At 32.7% G+C, this 22,672-nt stretch overlaps 2 protein-coding genes and 1 non-coding gene across 3 annotated transcripts; 1 reads left to right on the top strand and 2 right to left on the bottom strand.

Moving 5' to 3' along the window:
• Positions 1–1,453: 1,453 nt before the first annotated feature.
• Positions 1,454–1,535, top strand: TRNAS-UGA (transfer RNA serine (anticodon UGA)). Its single transcript has one exon. It is a non-coding gene; the product is annotated as a tRNA-Ser (tRNA).
• An 8,700-nt stretch (positions 1,536–10,235) lies between these two features.
• LOC125858487 (protein NUCLEAR FUSION DEFECTIVE 4-like) lies at positions 10,236–13,943 on the bottom strand. The gene is made up of 2 exons (XM_049538276.1): positions 13,281–13,943; positions 10,236–11,876 (listed from the first exon to the last, which is right to left on the bottom strand). Exons 1-2 carry the CDS (start codon positions 13,764–13,766, stop codon positions 10,683–10,685), a joined length of 1,680 nt encoding a protein of 559 aa, XP_049394233.1. The 5' UTR covers positions 13,767–13,943; the 3' UTR covers positions 10,236–10,682.
• Positions 13,944–14,451: 508 nt separating this feature from the next.
• On the bottom strand, positions 14,452–18,321 carry LOC125859663 (protein NUCLEAR FUSION DEFECTIVE 4-like). The gene is made up of 2 exons (XM_049539448.1): positions 17,729–18,321; positions 14,452–15,777 (listed from the first exon to the last, which is right to left on the bottom strand). Exons 1-2 carry the CDS (start codon positions 18,197–18,199, stop codon positions 14,614–14,616), a joined length of 1,635 nt encoding a protein of 544 aa, XP_049395405.1. The 5' UTR covers positions 18,200–18,321; the 3' UTR covers positions 14,452–14,613.
• Between the last annotated feature and the right edge of the window lie 4,351 nt (positions 18,322–22,672).

Here is a 22,672-nt window from a genome sequence, read left to right as displayed (position 1 = left end):
CAGCCAACCCTGGATCCGGGGGACCAGGGGAAGAGGTAGTAAGGGGTTAGGTTCATCTGAATCCGTATATCATGTGTGTATATATAGTTAGATATTGCATCCATTTCATGCGTTAACTTTTCATATTTTGAAGTGAAAATTTTGACTCCACCACAGAGATATATTTCATTTTCTTGTTATAATCCAGCAAATTCCACCCATTCAGGCGAAAAAAACTTTGGCTCACATGTAATAGGAATCTCCACTTCACAAGGAAGATGTCTCTAGTTTTTCAACATGTTATCGGCTATAAACTAGTAATTTAAATCAATAAACAATAACAGCTGTGTTTTGAAGTAATCTCGTTTACTTCTAAAAGCATCAAATGCCTCCTTAGCCCTGCATCCTCAAATTTACAAAATGGCCGACCAAGAAAACGAACTTAATGCAGATAGTTGTCCCACATAACTTTTAAAAAGTCAGTGGCAATCATACAACAAATCACTAGCAGATTTACATGCAAGTAATAACCAAGTTTCTTCTTTATTTATGTCTGACAATTTGTCTTAATTGATGGATCCAGTTTAGGAAAGTTCTATCAATGGTGAGTGACAACATGGCCGCGATGTCAGAGATCAAGAACAAGGACTGTGCATCTGTGTTCTGTCACATGATGAAGTTGTATAAACAAATGAGCAAAGATGTGACGGATACCATGACCACAAAATTTTCTACATTGGACGTTTGACATTCAAGTGATTATGCTTCCTTCTGGTCATGCTCTATTTCGATGAGGGTGTTTGAATTGACTTAAAAGTTGATCAAACATACTTTTAAGTCCATTTTTGACTTTTGAAAGTGTTTGACAAATATAAAAAATAACTTAAAATAAATAAAAAATGAGTTAAAATAAGTTACGGAAGTGTTAGCAAGGTAAAAAAATGACTTAAAATAAATCAGAAATCAAAAGTAGGTCTCCCCTACTTTTTATTTTTTGATTTAAAAGTCATTTCAGTTTGACTTTTTATTTTTGACTTAAAAATTATTTTTTTTAAGCTAATCCAAATGGGCTTTAAGGCTGATTCTGGAAAAAAGGCACATCAATATATAGCTATTACACCGATTTGGCACTTTCTATTTTTCTAGAGACAGGACCTTACTCCTTAGCGTTTAAAATTAAAGTGAGAATATGTATCACTGTTCTTGTATTTACTCGTTTGGTGCAAGGACTGGGCGCACGGGTTAAGTAAATAATAGCAGTGGACATGTTAAAGTACATGAGGATTATTGTATACAATGTAATCACACTATTTTTTTTTTCTGTTGTATACAATGTTTATCACTTATCACACTATTTTACTCATGTAAAATATAAAGTGGCCAAGTGAAAGTGAACGGCGGGAGTGCTATTCATTCATTTAGACACTTTTTTTGTTGAAATACATAGAAAGTGTTGTCAGCTATAAGCAGCATTGTCAATATGTCCGAGTGGTTAAGGAGACAGACTTGAAATCTGTTGGGCTTCGCCCGCGCAGGTTCGAACCCTGCTGTTGACGTTCTTTTTTTTTTTTTTTACTACATATATACAAATTATAAGAAAATATCTACAACAAAAAAATTATCCAAAAATTTTGAATGTAAATTTTTCAATTTTACGTAGAGACCAAAGATTACAATATATAACATTTTGTATACACTATTATACAGTGTAAAGTATAAAATTCAAAGCCCCCTCGACTATTATATATACTGTATAACTATGTATATTCTTGACTATTATATGATCAAGGAAGGGAAACCAATGGTACAATTGTATGAAGCTCACAGTGAAATTGGGAATTAGATATAGAAGAATGTAGTGATACTATATGTGGGTAAAATTGCCAAACTTGTCACTGAATTACTGGGAATTGGAGGCTCTTAGTAAGATTGGTTGTGCATTGAGGAAGCCTATGTATGTAAATTCAAATGTTGTCTTTGGTCAAACTTTACGAATTTTAAATTTTCAAAACTAGAATTGTTAGCATGTGCTTTGTGAGGCTCTTTTAAAATAAAATATATAATTAAGATCTAAAAAATAATAATTAAGGAATAAAAATGGTGTAAAACCTTAGATTTGGTAAAAAATTACGTGTCTACATTGTTAAATAATAATGTAATCAAAACATTGAAATTTAGATATTTTAACATAACCAGCCATCACACTGCATCTTAATTACAAAGTCAAGACACTTTCAAATTAAAATAGAGAATACACGTTATGAAGATTCGAAATCCATCCAAGAGAAGAGCTACATTACAAGGGTTTATCTAGATGTTGCAGGTTTAAGTCCCCCTTTGTTAGGGAGTATTATATCCCTAATCTAGAATTTTCTGGTGCAAATCTTAATTTTGCCAGACTCCAATGTCCAATATGAGTAAGGGGCGCTGATAGGTGTTTGAGATTGTTTTTATAAGTAAAAAAATCAATTTGGTGCATAAAGTATCCAACGTACGAGGGTTTGTAGAAGTATTGTACTCGATGTAGACGCGCAAACTATGTTAATTGTTTAGGAGAGTAGAGTAGACATATATGTACGTTCATTGTTACAAAATAGTTATACTACATAGTTTCTATCATAAGTTTGTGTCAAAGATTCACAAGTTCCACATAATTTCATGCAATTTCTTATAATCTGCCCAATAACTTTGGTTATCCTTTTTTAAAAAATAAATAAATTAGGTTCTTCATGCGCTTGAAGCCTTTTAATTCGATGATTGTTTACAAGTTATAACAACTCAAATATGATAACTACATTAGAACTGCATTAGGTCCAAAAGAATAGACAATATATTAGTAGTAAAATTTAATATTTAGACATTTTCTCCTTAAAATTTACTAAAATACCCAAAACTTATTTTCTCTATAAGTAAAATTTAGTGCTCCATAGTCCATAATATTAACAAGATAGCTAGTAGAACTTCCCCAAAAATATAGATTTTGAATAACTATAAATTCATCATATTTATTTAAACTGCTTGCTTTTCTAGAGTTTCATGACTTATAGAGAATTTTACACTTGCTTTTCTGGACCTGAGCTTTAACACAATCAATGGACCATGGGTCCGTAGGCCTAACTGGTTGTGACAGAGCAATAATTCTCCATTGATACCAAACATGCCCACTACTTCTTCTTTTTTTCCATAATCGTAGTGTATGGATCAATTTTTGCACACCTCAATTAATTCTATGGAATATCTGTCACCGCCCACCAGTAACAAACATAATTATAACTTTGCAATCTGCCAAATCATAATGTAATCAAAACATTGAAATTTGAATAACCGATTTGCCACTTTCTGTTTTCTAGAGATAGGACCTTGTTGAGTTAATTACTCTATATTTTTGAGTTGATTATTCTGACTTTATTAACTAACCGTAATGCAAAGACACAAATGTAAAATACGTTTCACAAGGAATGATACATCCGTTCAAAAAAAAAAAAGTGATGTAATGACCTTTAATGCCATTAACCTTGATAATACGTTTCTAAAAATTAAACTCTCCTACTTGCAATTCCTTTTCTTGCAATCCTATATAAGAAGAGGCTTTGACGAGCATAAGAGACAACACTACCAACATAAACAAAAAGAAGAGAAAAACTCTTTCCTCCTTTCTTCTTATTCTTAGAATATTTTTGGGCAATTGGTTTTGAGCAACCTCCAAACTCTCAACCACGAGTGCACGTGTTTGAGAGTAATTGTGGAACCACTACAACGATTTGCACCGGAATAGAGCCGAAATCGCTTTTAAGACAGTGACTTACCACACAATATTTGTGATAAGTTATTTACTACTTTACAATTTCAATCTAATATCAATATTATAGTATTTTTCCTAACAGACCTTACTCCTTAGCGTTTAAAATTGAAGTGAGAATAGAAGTGGACATGTTAAAGTATATGCGGATTATTTTGTACAATGTTATCACACTTTCTGTATTAATCACTGCAAAAAGTTGAACAACATTTTTATTACTTCAAAATGTTAAGAATGTATGCTGTGGGAACAAGCCTGTTAAGAATAAACTATGAATTTTATTAACCTATATTTTTTGCAATAATTTTTTTAATATATTTTTTGAAAAAAGAAATCTTTTTTTTGGTAACACAGAAGCCTCATAGTTAAAAAGATGATCTTATTTTTTTTCTCCAACCACTGTAGTCTCGTACAAATTAATATTTAAATATAAAAATATAAGATAATATTAATGGATATAAAATTTTTGAGGAAATCTTTTTCTAACCAAATTTCAAAATTTATATATATTTGATGAAAGTTTGAAACGGAGAAAAAAAGGTAATAGAGTGTTACCATATCAAGCTATATGTTTTACGTCTATTTAAAAAAGTTTCCTTATTGGAAATTTGACATTTCCTATTTCTACACAAATTGGACTTCTCAAGTTACCATATTTTTTTTCCTACAGAAATCAGCCTTTCTTTAGAGTCTATAAAAGCATTACACAATTAGATTCAATTCAGTTTCAACAATATTCTCTTCTGTTTCTTCATCCTTCCAACAAAATTTGTTGAAGATGGAGAATCTACTAACCACATATGAGTTCCAATTTTGGACTGATGATTTTATCATTCCCAACACCATCAACTTGAACAACAACCCTTCTACCAGTCCCCTTTTTTTGATAGAATTTCGGATTCAAGAATTTCTCCAGTATTTGCCAGAGGGAGGTGATTCCACCGTGGAGGAACCACGAGGTCCATTTATCGTGAAATCTTTATTTTTGTCGAGTAACGCTGTTATTGGTGATGATGATGATAATAGCATTTGCGAAATACTAAGTTACGTAGGCGTGCCTCTCCACAGAATGCCTACCGTCATTGGAGATATCTCTTCTTTTGCTCGGAGCATGATGGCACAACCTGCCAATTTCGGCCGTCCTCTGCTTCCCATTGTTGTCGCTATTGAAGTTTATACTTGTAATCTCAGAGACTTAGAAATCGCGCACCAGAGAAAATATGGTTTCATACCGGAGATTGAAGAGGAGGACAAGCCCATGGATAAACGTCGAAGAATTGATTAGTTTAATACTACTTACTATGTATGCAATCTTGATTAGTTTTTAGTTTCAATCAATGTTTTGTACACTGCAACTATTTCAATTTTATTTTGATAAATCTTTTACATCATAAATCAATGTTGAAATTTAATATGTGTAACAGATTTGTTTCATGCTGTTTATTATCTGTACAATTACTTTAGTTCATCAAGGCAATGCCACTAAAAGAATGGTTGATGTTATTAGGGTAGAAGAGGGACAAATTGAATCATCTTTCAAAAAAATAAGTAATAATCTGTCTGGCGTTCCATAGTTTTATCCCCAAATTACAGTGGATCATATTTAATTTGGACTTATAAAAAGACAAAATAAATGGTGTATTATATTGTACGTTCAATTTTGTTTTATGGATGGTGAAATTGGATTTTCCTTTTCTTCAATTTAAATATATTACACTTCCTTGTTAAAATTAATCCAGCCAAAGAAAAATCAGGCGAACATGTTAGTAGGGTGGTTTAAATTAGAACTGAAATTGATAAGTCAAATCCCAAATAATATTATTTGTTTTATGATACATAGGATATTGATTTAACTGTTAGGCAATAATTTAAATTTTCTTTATATTTTTATTGGTTCAATTTTCTTAAAGGGTAAATTGATAATTTAATAATAGTAATTTAATAAGTTATAATAATTATATATTATATTTTTTTAACAATGGTGTATCACTATATTTCTTATTGATTTTAACCTTGATAAAAGACAAATTGTTCTCAATTATTCTTGAATTCAAAAAAGGGACTTCACTAATTAACCTTGAACAAACATTGATTTTTTTTTTTTTTTAGAATTCCTAAAGATACCGCCAATATTTGTTTGGTGCTTTCTTTAATTTCTATATTTCAAAAATAAATTGAGCATATTAATGTGAATAAAGAAGCAACATTTAGCAATGTGCATATTGGTTTTATCACTTTGTTTATAATCAATTAAATCGATATCTTATGGATTATATTAAGATGAATAAAGAAGAGGAACATTTAACGATTGAATCGATACCTTATGGATTTAATATATTTATAAATTAATAATTTGATAATTTTTTAAACTGAATCAAACTGACCGATACACAACCTACTTGTAAGCAATGTGCTAGTTTTAAGTTTTATTCATGACTCTTGATAAGAGTTATTTACACAATCAAGTTAGTTTTTGTTAGGTAATTCTAAGATGATTCTTTTTTATTTTTTTATTTATAAATGTCACTTACTTGAGAAGAACTGACAAAAGGGGTCTTTTTGAGTTTTCAATTGGAAAACTATAATGTCTTTCCATGTTTTTTAATTTTTTCTTTATTATTATTAGGGTTTATAAATGGAAAGTTTATTTGAAATTAATCCATTAGCTTCCATTCAATTTTTGACTAGCATTCGTACTTGATAAGGCCACAGAATTGCCTAATTATTACTTGCTTGCTTCTCAAGTTACTATTTTGTTTCCGAATCAACAATTTTTGGAAACCTTAGATTTGTTAGGGTTTTGCCCTGATTTTCTTACCATAATTTANAAAAAGACAACATAAATGGTGTATTATACTGTACGTTCAATTTTGTTTTATGGATGCTGGAATTGAATTTTCCTTTTCTTCAATTTTTATGGACAAATAAATTTCACTTGCTTGTTAAAATTAATCCAGCCAAAGAAAAATCAGGCTAACATGTAAGTAGGGTATTTTAAATTTAAACTGAAATTGATAATTCGAATAAAAAATATATCATTTGTTTAATTGTATATAGATTATTGTTTAACAGTTCAGCAACAATTTAAACTTTCTTTTCATCGGTTCAGTTCTTCATTGTTAAAATTTTTTTAAGAGTAAATTGACAATTCAATAGTAATTTAATAAGTTATAATTATTGTATATTATATTCTTTTAAAAATGATGTATCGCTGTATTTCTTATTGACTTTAACCTTGATGAAGAAAAAGGGACTTCACTGACCTAGGACAAATATCGACTTCCTAAAGATACTGCCAATATTTGTTTGTTGCTTTCTTTAATTTCTATCGTTTAATAAATTGAGCATATTTAAGGTGAATGAAGAAGGAATATTTAGCGATGTACATATTGGTTAGTCACATTGTCTATAATTGATATCTTATGGACTTAGTATATTATGGTGAATAAAGAAGGAACATTTAATCATTAAATCGATATCTTATGGATTTAACATATTTATAAATCAATAATTCAATAATTTTCGAAATTGAATCAAACTAACCGATACACAACCTACATGTAAGCAATGTGTTAGTTTTAAGTTTTATTCACGACTCCTCATAAGAGTTATTATTTACCCAATAAAGTTAGTTTTTATTACGTGATTCTAAGATTATTTTTTATTTTTTATTTAGAAATGTCACTTACTTGAGAAGAATTGACAAAAGGGGGGCTCTCTTTGAGTTTTCAATTGGCAAAATATAATGTCTTTCCATATTCTTTAATTTTTTATTTATTATTATTTAGGGTTTATAAATGGAAAGTTTATTTGAAATTAATCCATTAGTTTCCACTCAATATTTAATTTTACTATCATTCGTACTTGATAAGGCCATAGAATTGCCTAATTATTACTTGCTTGCTTCTCAAGTTACTATTTTGTTTCCGAATCAACAATTTTGGAAACCTTAGATTCCTATTTCAACACAAATTAGTCTTTCCTTAAAAGTCTATATAAAGCTTCCTATTGCTCCAACAATAATTTTCTTCTATTCACTTAACTCAATTTGCAATCTCAACAAAAAATTGAAGATGGAGATTCCACAAATCTTCAATGAGTTCAAAGTTTGGACAGATGATTTTATCATTCCAAAGGACATCAACTTGAAGAGCATCATCAACAACAACAATCCTTCTACTACTCCTTTATTCTTGATTGAAATTCGTGTTCAAGAATTTGTTCAATATCTTTCAGAGAAAGGGGATTCCATCGAGGAGGAACCTCGAGGTCCATTTATGGTGCAATCTTTCTATTTGTCGAGTCATGCTATGATAGGTGCTCCTGATGATAGTCTTTGTGAAATACTAAGCTCAATAGGTGTGCCTTTGCATAGAATGTCACCCATCATTACTGAAATCTCCTCCTTTGGTCGGAGCATGATGTCTCTACCAGCCAATTCAGGGCGCCCTCTGCTTCCTATTGTTCTCCTCATTGCAGTTAACAGTTGGGATCCCACTCCCAGAGAGAATTAAAGATGAACGTGTTTGTCTTACGCCATTTTTAGGTATAAGGTATAAGGTTGATGTATAGGATTTTATTTACTAAGAAAGCTATACATGTAATCTTCATTAGTTTTCAGTTTCAACTAATATTGGTTTGTAAACTGCAAGCCAAGTAATATTAGATTTTTCATAGTTACCTATGTTGCCGCATGTAATTAATGGAGTAGTTGTTATAATAGATATTTCAATTTTGGACTTGCAATTTCCAGTTCAATTTTATATTACATAGTTTCTATCATAAGTTTGTGTGTCACAAGTTCCACATAATTTCATGCAATTTCTTATAATCTGCACAATCACTTTGGTTATCTTTTAAAAAGAAAATAAACTAAATTCTTCATGCGCTCGAAGCTTTTTAATTGATGATTGTTTAAGAGCTATAACAACTCCATAAAAAATGCATCAGGCCCAAAAGTATAAACAAAATATTGTAGTAGTCAGTAACTGTATATATGAATCAAACCACGCCAATACTATATTTAGACATTTTCTCCTTAAAATTATCTAAAATACCAACAAAATTATCTTCTCTATCAGTAAAATTTAGTGCTCCATATTCCGTAATACTTAACGGGATACCTTGTCGAACTTCCCAATATATGAATTTTTGAATAATTACAAATTCATCATATTTATTTCAACTGCTTGGTTTACTAGTGTTTCATGACTTTTAGAGAAGTTTACACTTGCTTTTCTGGACCTGTACTTCAACACAATCAATGGACCATGGATTTGTATCCCTAGCTGGTCGTGACAGAGCAATAATTCTCCATTGATACCAAACATGCCCACTACTACTTTTTTTTTTTTAATACCAAACATCATGGTTGTTGTGTCCGGGCCAGCTTTTGCAAACCTTTCACGGGATACTTGTCACCTCTCATTAGCAACAAACATGCCCAGTACTACTTCTCGAATTGTAACTTTGCAATCTGCCAAATTATAATGTGATCAAAACATTGAAATTTGGGCAGCACCCAGCAGTCAGCACACTGTTTCTTAATTACAAAGTCAAAACACATTCAATCTTAAAATAGAGAGTACACGTTATGAAGATTCGAAATCCATCTAAGAGAAGAGCTACACTACTACAAGGGTCTAACCATATGTTTCGAGTTTGAGACCCCCGATAAAGAGTCGCCTTTGTTAGAGAGCGTTTTACCTCAGAGACTTTTAAATACGAATTCAGATTTAGTCAGGCTCTAAAATTGTCCAATTGGATACCGAACACAGTGAGAAACCTCGTTTGTTCCCTCTGTTTCATAATGAACTCATTGGATCCTGAATTACTGAACATGATGTCCAGCTGACCGAATTGCTGGACCGTCCAATCCACCATGGCTTTCACTTGATTTTCATCACTCACGTCGCATTACACGTAGCTGCAAATCTGCGAAGGGATGGATGCAGCCACAGGCTCTGCTTTTTTCATCTTGGATGTTGGCTATGACAACGGACTGTGCGCCGTGTATGGCAAAAAGGCGTGCTGTTGCTTCCTCAATTCCACTGGCACCACCAGTCACTATGGCCACTTTGCCTTTCAGCTTCCGCGAGACCGCTGCCATTTTTGTTTCGATTTGTGCTTTACCTTGTATGTTGTTACTTGAGAATGGAAATATCTTCCCAAACACTTGGATCAAATATTTGGAGTTGGAGTAGGTGGCCTAACTAAGCAGCGCCATAAGTTTGATACGATCAGCTCCAAGCTAGCCAATAATTGCAGGTAAGATAAGGAGGCTGCAGTCACAATCATAGTACAATTTTTTTTTGATAATTTAGTGGCATACAAAAATGCTTTGCGGATATGTCATCCACATGTAGTTCTGTTGAGTGACCTCATTTATTTCATCAAGTTTAATTAAAAAACTTTCTTCGGAGAGACAAGGAATTCAGTAGTGATACAAATTTCTCCAAATATTCTTGAGAAGGTACAGAGTAATTGCATGCAATTTCAAACTCTTAATATCAGGTCTTACAACTTATAAGAGTAGCATCCAGTTCAGTATACAACATATAGTTCAAAATTGTCAACTGAATTCCAACTACTATCTATCTGATCTCAAGTGCTCTAGGACTCATACCTGCATATCTTCTAAATGTGTACCTTAACAAGAGAAGCGTCATGGAGTATACTTGAGATAAATGTTCCTCCTTCCGCATCTGATTCTCAGACTTATAGTGTCCTTGGTGGTGCAAACTTCAAATTCATACTAATACAGATTCATAAATATATCATCGGTTACAAAGTCAGGTAAACCTACCAACCAAATTGTATAGAACTGTGTACACTATGCTACTAGGAGCTGTTGCTAAGGGAGTTCAACTGCTATCCTCCTCAATTATTTTTTATCAAATGAGAACTAACCAGTAATGGTATTTGCACCTCTTCTGTGAACAAAATTACTGTAGAAGTTTCTTGTCCGAAAGAACAAAGCCAAGGCCACGAGAGCCCCAAAGAAAGTGGAAGCTGCCATGATAAAGAAGGATAACATGAAGCAGTGAGTTCCAGTACACATGTTCCCTTCATCTGATGCTTCCTTATCGTAGAGGTATCCGACAACCCAAACAGACAGTATATAAGATCCTACAGGGCCTGCTATGGTTATGGTGTTAAATATTGTGCCCAGATGCCCTGCACCAAATATCTCAGAAGCAATTGTGGGCATTAGTGACCACTGTGATCCATAACAAATTCCAACTATAACAGAGCCTGCATACAAAGCACCAGGCAGACCAGATGCTATCACAGCATGGCCAACAGTCATACTAGCCAGAGTAGCAACAATAAATAATGCCCTTGACCAACCTAATGAGCGCAAGAAATAATCTGAAATATAACCAGCTCCAAAGCGACCAAGAAAATTCCAGATACTCCAAAGAGAAACTAAAGTATTTGTCTCTAAGATAGTGTACCCAAGTGACCCTCCTATCTGGCTAATGTTATTAACTGTGGCCAGCCCTGTGCCCATTCCACATGCAGTGGTGACAAACAAAAACCAAAAACCAGTGGTGCACATTGCCTGAAAAAGATTCATGTTTTCCCCCCATTCTGGAGTCCTCCTCTCATTCATATCTCTCCCTTGAACAGCACCAGCAGGCAACTCCTCATAGTTTCCATGACTTTGCCCCATGTCCACAAAATATGCCTGAGATCTATGCTGCTCATCCTCCGGTGAGTTTTGCTCGAGTAAGTATTTAATTATTCTATAAGACTTTTCCTTGTGGGCACTGATCGCAACAGAAATTGGGGAAAGCAGCAAGAAAATGAGTATAGTAAAAGTAATGATGCGAACGGACAGTTGTAAAGAGAAGATGTTTCCCACAATGATTTCAGCCATGAGATAAGAAGCCAGTACCAGAGCAATCAATGAGAAACCATTAAGATGCTTCTTCTCATCATCTTCATTTGTTTGCGAGATTGTTACGAATGACATAAGTAACAGAGTAGTAATAGGAGGCAACAATGCTAACAACAGAAGATATGCAGTGGGCCTGTTTCTAAAGATTGTCTGATATACTTGAATTAATATTGCTCCACTCAACCCGAGAAAACCCTGCATAGAATTATGGAAATTAAATCAAATGTTCAAATAGGGGACAAGGGAAGGTACCTAAATTGAAATCAATATACCACAAAAAAGATTAGCATCACAAGCCTTCTGAGATTCCAACTCTACTCCCTGATCTCTCTGATCTTTCAATTTTACTTTGAGACTTGGTGCTGAAATCAAAGGAATGCCAATTCCTTCTATATTATGAAGAGGAGAATATACAATTAACTTTGTGAACAACTTAGTCAGTCGCCTTCTTTAGTTAATATTTTGGAGGTCAAAGAGATGACCATCCACAATATTATTTGATTGACTATGCATCAATCTATACCTATCCCTACATAGACAGATCTAACCTTATGTAAGCGTAAATCGTAATAGCACTTATCGCTACATAGATATAAAGTCTCTAAACAGAACAAAAATGAATTAAGAGAATCTTAACAAACAGAGAGACTTATGTAAGCATAATAGCACCAACAAAAACAACAAAACCAAGTTTCAGTTGATATCACCTCAATAAATCATTTGATTCCTTTTGTTCTGTGATTAGTTAAATTTACATTGATTTATAAAGATTATAGGTCTTTTGAGACAGCTACTTCCACACAATTTCAGATCTAGCTCATTGATTTCACCAATCTCACTACCACATCTAGTCATCATAGCATCTATAAACAATACATATGAAGTTCCACTTAAGAAATGACCAAATAATCCCAGGCCACCTTCTCACTTTATCATCTACATGTCTGCACTCTTGTAGCATGTTATCATTTCTAGTTCTATCCGATGTATGTGTGCTACTTGCAATCTTCATTAAGTGTGATCATTTCTATTTTTATCAAATCTATTATGCCCGAAATCTATCTTCACACCCGCATTTCTACGATTTTCATCTTGTGAATATGTTTACATTTATAGTCTTACAAACATTCTATAAGACAAACCTTTCATTTCGTTTGCTTCTTCCCAATGCGTGGCAATCATATTACAATCCTCAATTTAAGTCGGTTTATTTCAACTTTATGTGTTACATCTTCATCTATCAAACCATTCTATTGGAAGATTGAATGTCCATATCAAAATAATCTGCATTGAGGCACCACAATCCATCTAATCTCATTTCATCCCAATTTCAATCGGGGCCTAAATTCTTATTGCACATATCCTATCTCACTCACATTGGGTTATTAATCTACCACTTTATATTAGTTGTTCTAATTGATTGATAAGAAAACATGAAACTGAAGTCCATTACAAAGTTTGCAACTTGTATAAGCATAAAATTGAAGTTGACAATAAAGCTTGCAACTTAAATAAAAAGTTAGATTTTATGATTTGTCAATAATTTCTTAAGAGTAACGCAATTAGACTTGCTCAAATTAGAGGGATTGAGAAAGGAACCTTCATGATGCCAACAATGGTGCCTCTATAATTAGGGAAATTGTGCACAGCAGTAACAACGTTTGCCGTATTGAAGAAAGTCATAGCATGAGCAGCTAAAAGCATATAGAGGCACATAACCCATAAAGGGGGTTTAGGTAGAAGCCCCATAACGGTCAACCACATAAGATAATACCCAGCAAAGCACTGAATAGCTCCGGCAAGTAGCACCACCCATGGCCCACCACAACGGTGGCGGCGACCGGTGACTGATGAGTAGAGTAAGCCGGAAAGTATGCCGACATTAGCGCCGACATCTTTGAATACGGAGACGACATTGAGGGATGATTGATCGTATCCTTGGGTAGATTTGAGAATGGAAGAATAAATGGCGAATGTGTAGAGTGAACCGCTGGTACATTGGATCCATATACTAGCGACTGTAGCTACCCATTTGGTGTTGATCTTGGCCTTAAAACTGGGGTTGTAATCTGGGTCTAAATCCATTTTTACTGATTTTTTCTTCTTCTTTTGGTTGATGAGTGATCTTCCAGGAATTATTCGACGTGTTCTTCACCACTACTTTGACATTTTCTGATTTCGTCTTATATGTTGAGTTGTTTTCATTTTTGGGATTTCGTCTTCGTGTTCAATGTTTACGGTTTGGGAATTTCGTCTCTTAACTCTCTATGTTGAGTGTTTACTCTGGCTGCCACGTGTACATAAATACACTAATTTATGTATGCCAGCTTAGAAATACTAACCTGTTCAGGTTGTGATTTGACACACTCCCTAACTATTATATTAACGCTAAATATTATAAGTCATTTCACTTATAAAAACCATTTGAAAATAATTACCTTTTCCTTTCGTGTCAATTTGTTTATCATTAGTGCATTTTTTTTTAAAAAAAAATTTGTTAACTCTTTAATTTTTAACTTTTCATCTACATTAAGATCATAAAATTAAAAAATATTTGGTACATTCTTTTCATATGCAGGTGATTCTTTTTTCAATGGATCATACACAAAATAATACAGATTAAATAATAAATGACAGTGAGATCAGTTGGCTTTCTGAAAAATTCCCGAAGGAAATGCATAATCTTCGTTTTTGTTTTTTCAATTCCTGTAAGGAAGCACTATAAGGCAACAAGCAAAACCACGAACCACAAGAAGTCACAATTATGCACAATATCTACAGTTTGCTGCATCCCAAATTCCTAGTTTCCCAAAAAAAATTAAGAAACAGATACAGAATAGCAACTGTACTCTGCAAGGATTTGACACAAATACAGAAACCTTGGCCAAAATTTATGCCAGACCTTTCAGTGCCTTGCAACCTTGTGATCAGATCAGCACAACATGAGCACACGAGAATAGAACCTTCTTGTCCTATAAAACAATGCCAAGGCAACTACAACTCCAAAAAGACTTACTGATGCTAATATGAAATAAGATAACATGAAGCAGTGAGTACCAAAGCATGAATTTCCTTCTCCTGATGCCTCTTTGTCATATATATAGCCGATTACTCTGACAGAAAGAACATAAGAGCCCACTGGACTAGCTATGGCGATTGTGTTGAAAATTGTACCCATATGGACCACACCAAATATCTCTTTACTTATGGTAGGCATCAATGACCACTGCGACCCATAGCAAACACCTACTAGCAGTGAACCCACATATAAATTTCCGGGAAAACCTGATGCGATAATCACATGGCCACCAGTCATTGCCGCTAGAGTAAAGACCATGAATAATGGCCTTGGCCACCCTCTCCTGAGCAGAAATATATCTGATACATATCCAGCTCCAAGACGGCCAAGAAAATTCCATATACTCCAAAGTGAAACTAATGTACTTCTTGCCAATGTTGTGTAACCAAGTGATTCCCCAATCTGGCTAATGTTATTTATCGTGGCCAGTCCTGATCCCATCCCACATATCATCGCGACAAATAGAAGCCAAAAGTCTATGGTGCACATGGCTTGCCACAAATTTTTTTGTTCATCAGGCTGCAAGATAGAGCTAGCCTTTCGCTGGACTGTATCTGTTGGCACTTCATCATAATCCATAATATTCTCAACAGCCAATTTATCAGAACTCTCCCATTCAGGTTCATCTATCAATAGAGAGGTAGAAGATGTGACTGATGGCGGCAGTCTCTCTAGATCAACGCTTTGGGCCTTGACTACAACACTAATAGGAGAACAGAGAAGAGCAAAGAGAACCAATAATGTAATGATCTTTGCCCATTCTGGGAAGACAAAGACATTCTCCAAAATCCGTAAGAACAGAAGATATGCAGCAATAACTAAAGAAACCAATAAGAAGCCCTGTAAATATTTCTCCTCATTTCTTGAAGGTGTCTCATGGACTGTCACCAAAAACATGAGCATCAGAGTGACTATAGTAGGAAGTAATGCAAGCATCAATATCAGCGAGGTTGGGTTGTTATTGAATATGGTCTGATACACTTGTATTAGAATTGCTCCACTCAAACCAAGAAAACCCTGGCCAGGAGAGAATGCATCAAGAAATTGCTTAATTGAACAGACAATGCATCAGTTAACAGGAGAAAATACTCATAATGGTACTAGACCGTCAGAGAAAAATTGGGACCAGCATTGATAAGAGTAGATTGGGAAAAAAGAATCTGTTACCTGGGGAATGAGGAAGAACTGAAACGCATTAAAGATAAAGATATTAAGCATATCCTAATGCTCATTGCTAAAGTATTTAACTCTTAAGAGATCCAATTTTTATAATTCTACAGCTAACATAAGTTCAACAGCTAAGCCCCAAATTCTTTCTAGGCTTCCAATTCACAATGAATACTTCCAAGATAAGTTTCACCAAAGAGGGAAGTGCTTAGCAGACAACCAGAGATGCATGAGCAGTCATAACATGAGAGTTGTTTTTATTTTGTGAAAAATCAGATTAACAAAAACAAAAAAAGAAAATACGATGCTGCTCTTCAGACTCCAATAAATATAATAGATTAATCACAATGACAACATAGTGTACAACTTCACAGACATAACAGATTGCATTTTGCCCATAATTGAAAACACTAGGTTCTCTTTTCAGGTCTTACCGGTAATCAACAAGTAAAAGGATAAATGCAAATCAATAATAATGAGCCGTAAAACTGATATTGCAGAAAGGCAAAGACCCGTTAATCTTAATCCATTATTTTTCTGTAGTTTGCAAAAGTATGCATCTCCTAGTTCATTTTCTGGAGGCATATAATGTTCCTTCAAACTCAGAAGGGGGCTTTTGGTAAGCTCAGAAAAACTAGTGGGCAAAGCTATTGAACTTGCATCAAAAGTAGAATATTTTAATGCCCAGTTATTCTGTAGAAGAATATTATTCTTGGCAAATAATTGACATATTATTCTTACGTAGCCTACTAGACCTTTAAGGCCAACTGCTAGCAATCCCCTTTAAAGGATTATTATATGTAAAGACATATTTTGCAGTGCTGCAACTGCTGTGGTAGGCACATACCTAATATCTTAATCAAATCAACAAGATACTTCCCACTAGATTTTCCTTAATAGCATTAATAAATATAAAATGTCCCACTACCAACTCCACAATTATTGAAGTTTTAACACGCTAAAGAAAGAAGCATGAAGACCTTATTTGGATTGGTTTTTATAGCTTTTGGCTCATTTTTATCATTTAAGCTTAAAATAACATGCGTATATCGAAAGGTGCTTAAAAATTATTTTGACTTCAAATCCCTTGAAATAAATCAATCCAAAGCTCTATGACTTCGTTTGATTATCAGGAGAAACAAAGAAAGATAAGAGTTACGTATACAGCCTTTATATATATCAGTTATCATCTCATCATATGCCGCCAAGAATGAAAAACTTTATTATAATCAATCCCTAAACGTCAAGCAACAGAATGCTTCACTCACTTATCAATCCTATAAAACGTCACATTAATGGATAAAACTTCATAGAGGGACAAGTACGCTGGCAATAATCATTATCCCAATAGCCTAATTATTAAAAATAGTAGAAGGAAATAGTTTAACAATTAAACTATTTTATAAGAAAATCCGCCACCAAATGCAAAATAGTACCCCTCCCTCCTTTTTAATCCATCCCAAAAATAATATTTTCTCTTTTTCATTTTACATGAGATTGTTTTGGTTTGGTATTAAAAAACCACTTTTAAAATTTATTTATAATCTAAAATAATTTTTAATATTTATGTGCCTATAAATATTCTATTAAGAATAAAATAATTTTTTTAAAAATTAAATTAGTTTTAATTATAATAAAGGAAAAAGAAAAATATGGTGTAACAAATGCAGCCCCTTATTTCTACTTTGTACTCGGATCAAATAGAGCCACAAAAATTGGGAGTGAGGGAGCAAAAAAAATTACTACAGAAGTAGAAAATCACTCATCTGAGAGTTGATTTTGCTCGTAATTCGCAACATACCTTCATGATACCCACAATAGTGCCACTATGGTCCGGGAAATTTTGAACGGCCGCAACAACATTAGCCGTATTAAGGAAAGTCTGAGCATGAGCAGCAATGAACATGAACAGGGACATAACAGTCACAGGCGGCCTCTTTATGGTTCCGGTGACGGCAAGCCACATGAAGAAATAACCGGCAAAGCACTGGATCGCCCCAGCCAGATGTACGATCCATGGCCCGCCCTGGAGAAATGAGAATCGTCCTAGGCCGGATCTAGGCTTGGCGGCGACAGCGGTATAAAGGAGGCCGGAGAGAATTCCGGCGTTGGCGCCGATATCTTTGAAAACAGAGACGGTGTCGAGAGTTGATTGATCGTAAAATTGGGTGGACTTGAGCACAGGGGAGTAGATGCCGAAGGCGTATGACGCGCCGCTGCTGCACTGGATCCATATGCTAGCCACCGCTGCTAGCCATTTGCTGCTCTCCATAGCAAATGTTCTGTGCCTGCTATAGTATGTCTAAGCTGTCATGATAATAAATTAGAAACTAATTACGCATCCTTTTGTTTTTCAAATTTATTTTTATATTTTACCCCTCGTTTGGATGGTTGTTACTTAAACTATGGTATTTTATTAACAATTTAAATACGATGTTTATTTTGATTGATAATTAAAAATTTATGTATTATTTAAATCATTAGATAATAATGAAAAATTTCATTTTATATAGTGATCATCTTAATATTTATCTTCTTATTTTATCTTTATTTTATGTTTGTTCTATCTTTTCATATTAACTCTATCATGTATTCTACTTTTCTTTTAGGTCTATTATTTAAATTTCTAACGTGTGATATTATGCAACAATGAAGAATGATATAATCTATCCAAATATTCATTAAAATATTATAACTCAATACAATACAATAATATTATGAAACAATACTTAACCATCACCCAAACAAAGTGTTAAAGGTTTTCTTGTTTTTGGGGGTCTTTTCTCGAGGACAACCAATTGGTTGTATTTGGGTCCCTATCGTGTTTTTGGGTCTCTGTCGTGTTACTTCTTCTTTCTCTTTTCAATTTCAACATGATAAATTTAAGGTTATAAAATTTTTAAAATAATTATATATATCTTTATTTTAAATTTACAATATTCAAAATTCTCTCTTTAAGGAAGATGGAGCAATTTGCAAGTGGATTAGGGAATTGTGAATTTTATATTGCCAATGAGAATTTGGTGTTTTTGAAATAGAAAGTACAGACAGACTTTTCAATAGGGCCTTCACATAATTGAAGTACTGTTTAGTGTACTTTTTGATAGGACCTTCACTTTTTTGAGAAAAGAATCGAAATTTTGTCATTTAGAGTTGATATATTCTTCGTTATAAAAGAGGCACATATATATCCCTACTTATATACAAATGACTCACATATATCCTTTTCTTCTAACGAAAATGAAAAAAATTAATTTTAGTTTAATTTTTTATTATTTTTAAAAATATATATATAATCCCATATGAGTATATTTAATCCTCCTCAAACATTTTTTTTTTGACTTTTTTTTTGTTTCAATGACAATTTAGATTAATTATTTTGATGGTCAAATTTATTTATGTTTCACTAATATTCTTGTAAAACTTATTATAGATGACCAATTTTTTTTCTTCAAATACAAAAATTAAATTACAATATAAACAAAAAAAAATAGTTTTAGATTATAATATAGCCACAAAAAAATAGTTTTACATTTTTTTTTTACATTAAAGAATGAAATAAAAAAATAAAATAAGAATAAGAAACTCAAATAATTATAATAAAAGAAGTCAAAAAATAATTTATGTATGAAAAAGATTAAAATATACCTTGAACTTTGCTAGAAGAATCATATATACCCCTAAATAATTTTTAAGAAAATTAAAAGTAAAAAATATAAATTTAAAACTAATTTTTTCACTTCTGTTAAATGAAGGGTATATGTGAGCTCATTTTGTAACGGTAGGGATATATGTGAGCCGTTTGTATAACGGTAAGGATATATATGAGCCACTTTGATAACGCGAGGCATATCAACTCCAAATGACAAAATTGAGGGGTATATCAAATCTTTTTCTCTTTTTTTTAATGTCTGCATGTATAACTTAGTAATTACTACTATTATTTTGTCATATATATATTTAAAAAGAATAATTTCTTAATATAATACATAACTTAAAAGTATTTAAATTTAACTTAAAATAAAAATAAAACTTACAAAAATTGCAAGTTCAAGTGGGAAAAAAAGCTCCAACTTATTTTTAGTTCCGTAGGTATATATCTATATCTATCTATCTATATTACCTTAAAAGTATGAACTCCTAACTTGAATGTTAAATTACTATAATATTCCTAACTTAGGTTGTGACTTTTTCGATAAGTTGTGAATTTTTACGAAGGGTTGTAATTTTTCGATGAGTTGTGACTTTTTCAATAAGTTGTGACTTTTTCAATAAATTGTGACTTTTCCAAAGGGTTGTGACATCTCGAAAAGGTCATGACTTTTCAGATAAGACACAAAAAATATTTGTTCATACTACCCTTGGTTGACTATAAATAGAGGGGTTTCCTCTCATTTTTCAACCAAAATTTTTTTGATCTTCTACTCTTCTTCATCTTGCATTTTAAATTTTTTTGTTTGATTTATTGTCGTTGAGTGAGTTCGAAGTTTAGCGGATATGAGGTACCAATATTCTGATGAAGTAAGTCGTTCTATCCTAAGAGGGTATATTCCAAAACCTCAAGTACTTGAGGAAAATAATTTTGATGATATAATAATTATTTTTTTGCTTAATATATACATTAGTATGTATGTTCTAATATATGAAGTTAACATGATGTAGTCTATATTCATTTGTTTTTGTTAACAATTTCTCTTGTGATGTAGATATATGTTTCTGAATATCTTTTTCGAAATTTAGGAATTATCACGATTTGTTTTTTATGCTCAAGACAAAATAATGATTTTATTTATCAATGCTACTTATGTGATTTAGACTCTCACGAAGTTTGCTTCAAAATAGTAATTACTATATAAACATTGCCCTTCTGTTTTACTTATTTACTATTTCTTAATATTTCAGTATTTTAGACAAAGAAAAATTCATATGACTTGTAATAACGTCAGTTGAAGTTTGTATTAGTTTAATTTTTATTATTTATTTAATAGTTAATAGTTAATTTTATGAGACAAATATTTTCATTAATGCAAATATATATTTATATTTGGATAGGTATTTGTATTTAAATTAAAGTATTATATATGTCACAAATGTATTATCAAGTTAACAAGATCTTCTAACTTCAATTTATATATTATTTTAAAATGTTCCAAGTTTTTTTTTTAAAAATATGTGAATATATAAAATGTAGTTGTTCTCTTCACATGTTCATGTAACATCTAAACAGTTTAACGTGGAATACACATGCAAAGCACATATGGTTAGATGACGAGAAAAATACAAAAAAAAATATTGTCTATAAGGTAATATTAGCGAGATAAAATTAATTACATTATTAACCTCATCAAATTGAAATAAATATATACATTATTGCATTTAACTAATAAATTTTTTCATTGACCATCTTTATAGGTTTGTGTGAATAAGAAATATATATGACGATCCACGTTGAACATTCACAAAAGAATATGCAATATTATTTTTTGCTAAGCTTATTTTTCAAATCTCCGCTTAAATAAGCAATACTATTTACTATAACATATATTTTTGGAATTGATAATCACGTGCAACGCACATGTCAAAAAACTAGTATATATATACATACAAACACACTTGAGCTGACATTAGCAATTAATAACTTTAACCTATAAAATAGAACAAATTAATATGATCTCGAATTAATAAGATCTTCAATTGATGTAGAATAGATTACCTTATTAGTTTTATGTTATGATCATAGTTGACAACAACAAATATCTAATATTAAATAGCCTCAATAACAGATTGCATTAATTGAATTTAACTATTATCGACCATGTGTTGTAACGATTGGGTTCCGTCGTTATAGAAATGCCAACAGGGGAAATTTGAGGCTGAAAAAACTTTTTCGTAGTCTTTGAATTTTTTCAATCTTGTCCAGATTTTGGAGGAAATTGGAGTCACCAAGAGTAGGAAAATTTGGTAACAATCGAGTGGAGTAATTATGGTTTTGATTGCATGAGTAGATAGCTAACTTGTTTTACGGAACTAAATTCGAGCGAGTAGAACTCCCGGAATCGATCTTAGCGCAAAAGGTATTTTCTGAGTGTCGTGGGTTAGAAGTGTGTTGTGAAAGGGAAATTTTGGAATTCTTTAAATAGCTCTCTGTTTCATTTTGGCCGGTTTGGTGCTGGGTTTAATCGATCTGGCGAAGCCGCTACAGCGGGATTAGGGTCGTTGTGGTGGGTACGACGACATTTAAAATCATAGGTGAAAGACAAATAGCTCATTGGTTCAAGAATGCCGCTTTGGCGGGAGTTATGGCCGTTGTGGCGAGGTAGTGTGCGTTGTGGCGGGACCGACGCGAATTAAAGTTGTTAATAAACCCTAAACGACCTCATTATGCACTTTCGACTTTTAGAGCTAAGGAACGACCCCCAGGCGACTCATACTCATTTTTCACCATTCTTGAGGCTTATGGTAAGCTTTTCACTCCCCGAATCTGTTTTTCGATCTATAGAACGTAATAGAATGGGTGAATATTGATGGGGGAGGGTTTTGATCTTGAATCTATGGTGGAAACAACCCTTAATTTGATAATTGGGATCATGGGTTGATCTAGGGTTTGTTAGACTTGTTGGTAATTCAGGTAAGTAATAATTGTTTATTGATTCCAGCATTATATTGATTGTTGTAGACCAAGAACAAGCAAAACGAATTTGGACAGGGAAGGATCAAGTTTCTTAGGGTTTCAAGCTTGTTTCAA

Source organism: Solanum stenotomum, chromosome 3 (genome assembly GCF_019186545.1).
Source record: "Solanum stenotomum isolate F172 chromosome 3, ASM1918654v1, whole genome shotgun sequence".
NCBI lineage: Eukaryota > Viridiplantae > Streptophyta > Magnoliopsida > Solanales > Solanaceae > Solanum > Solanum stenotomum.
This window is presented reverse-complemented; position numbering and strand designations above follow the sequence as displayed.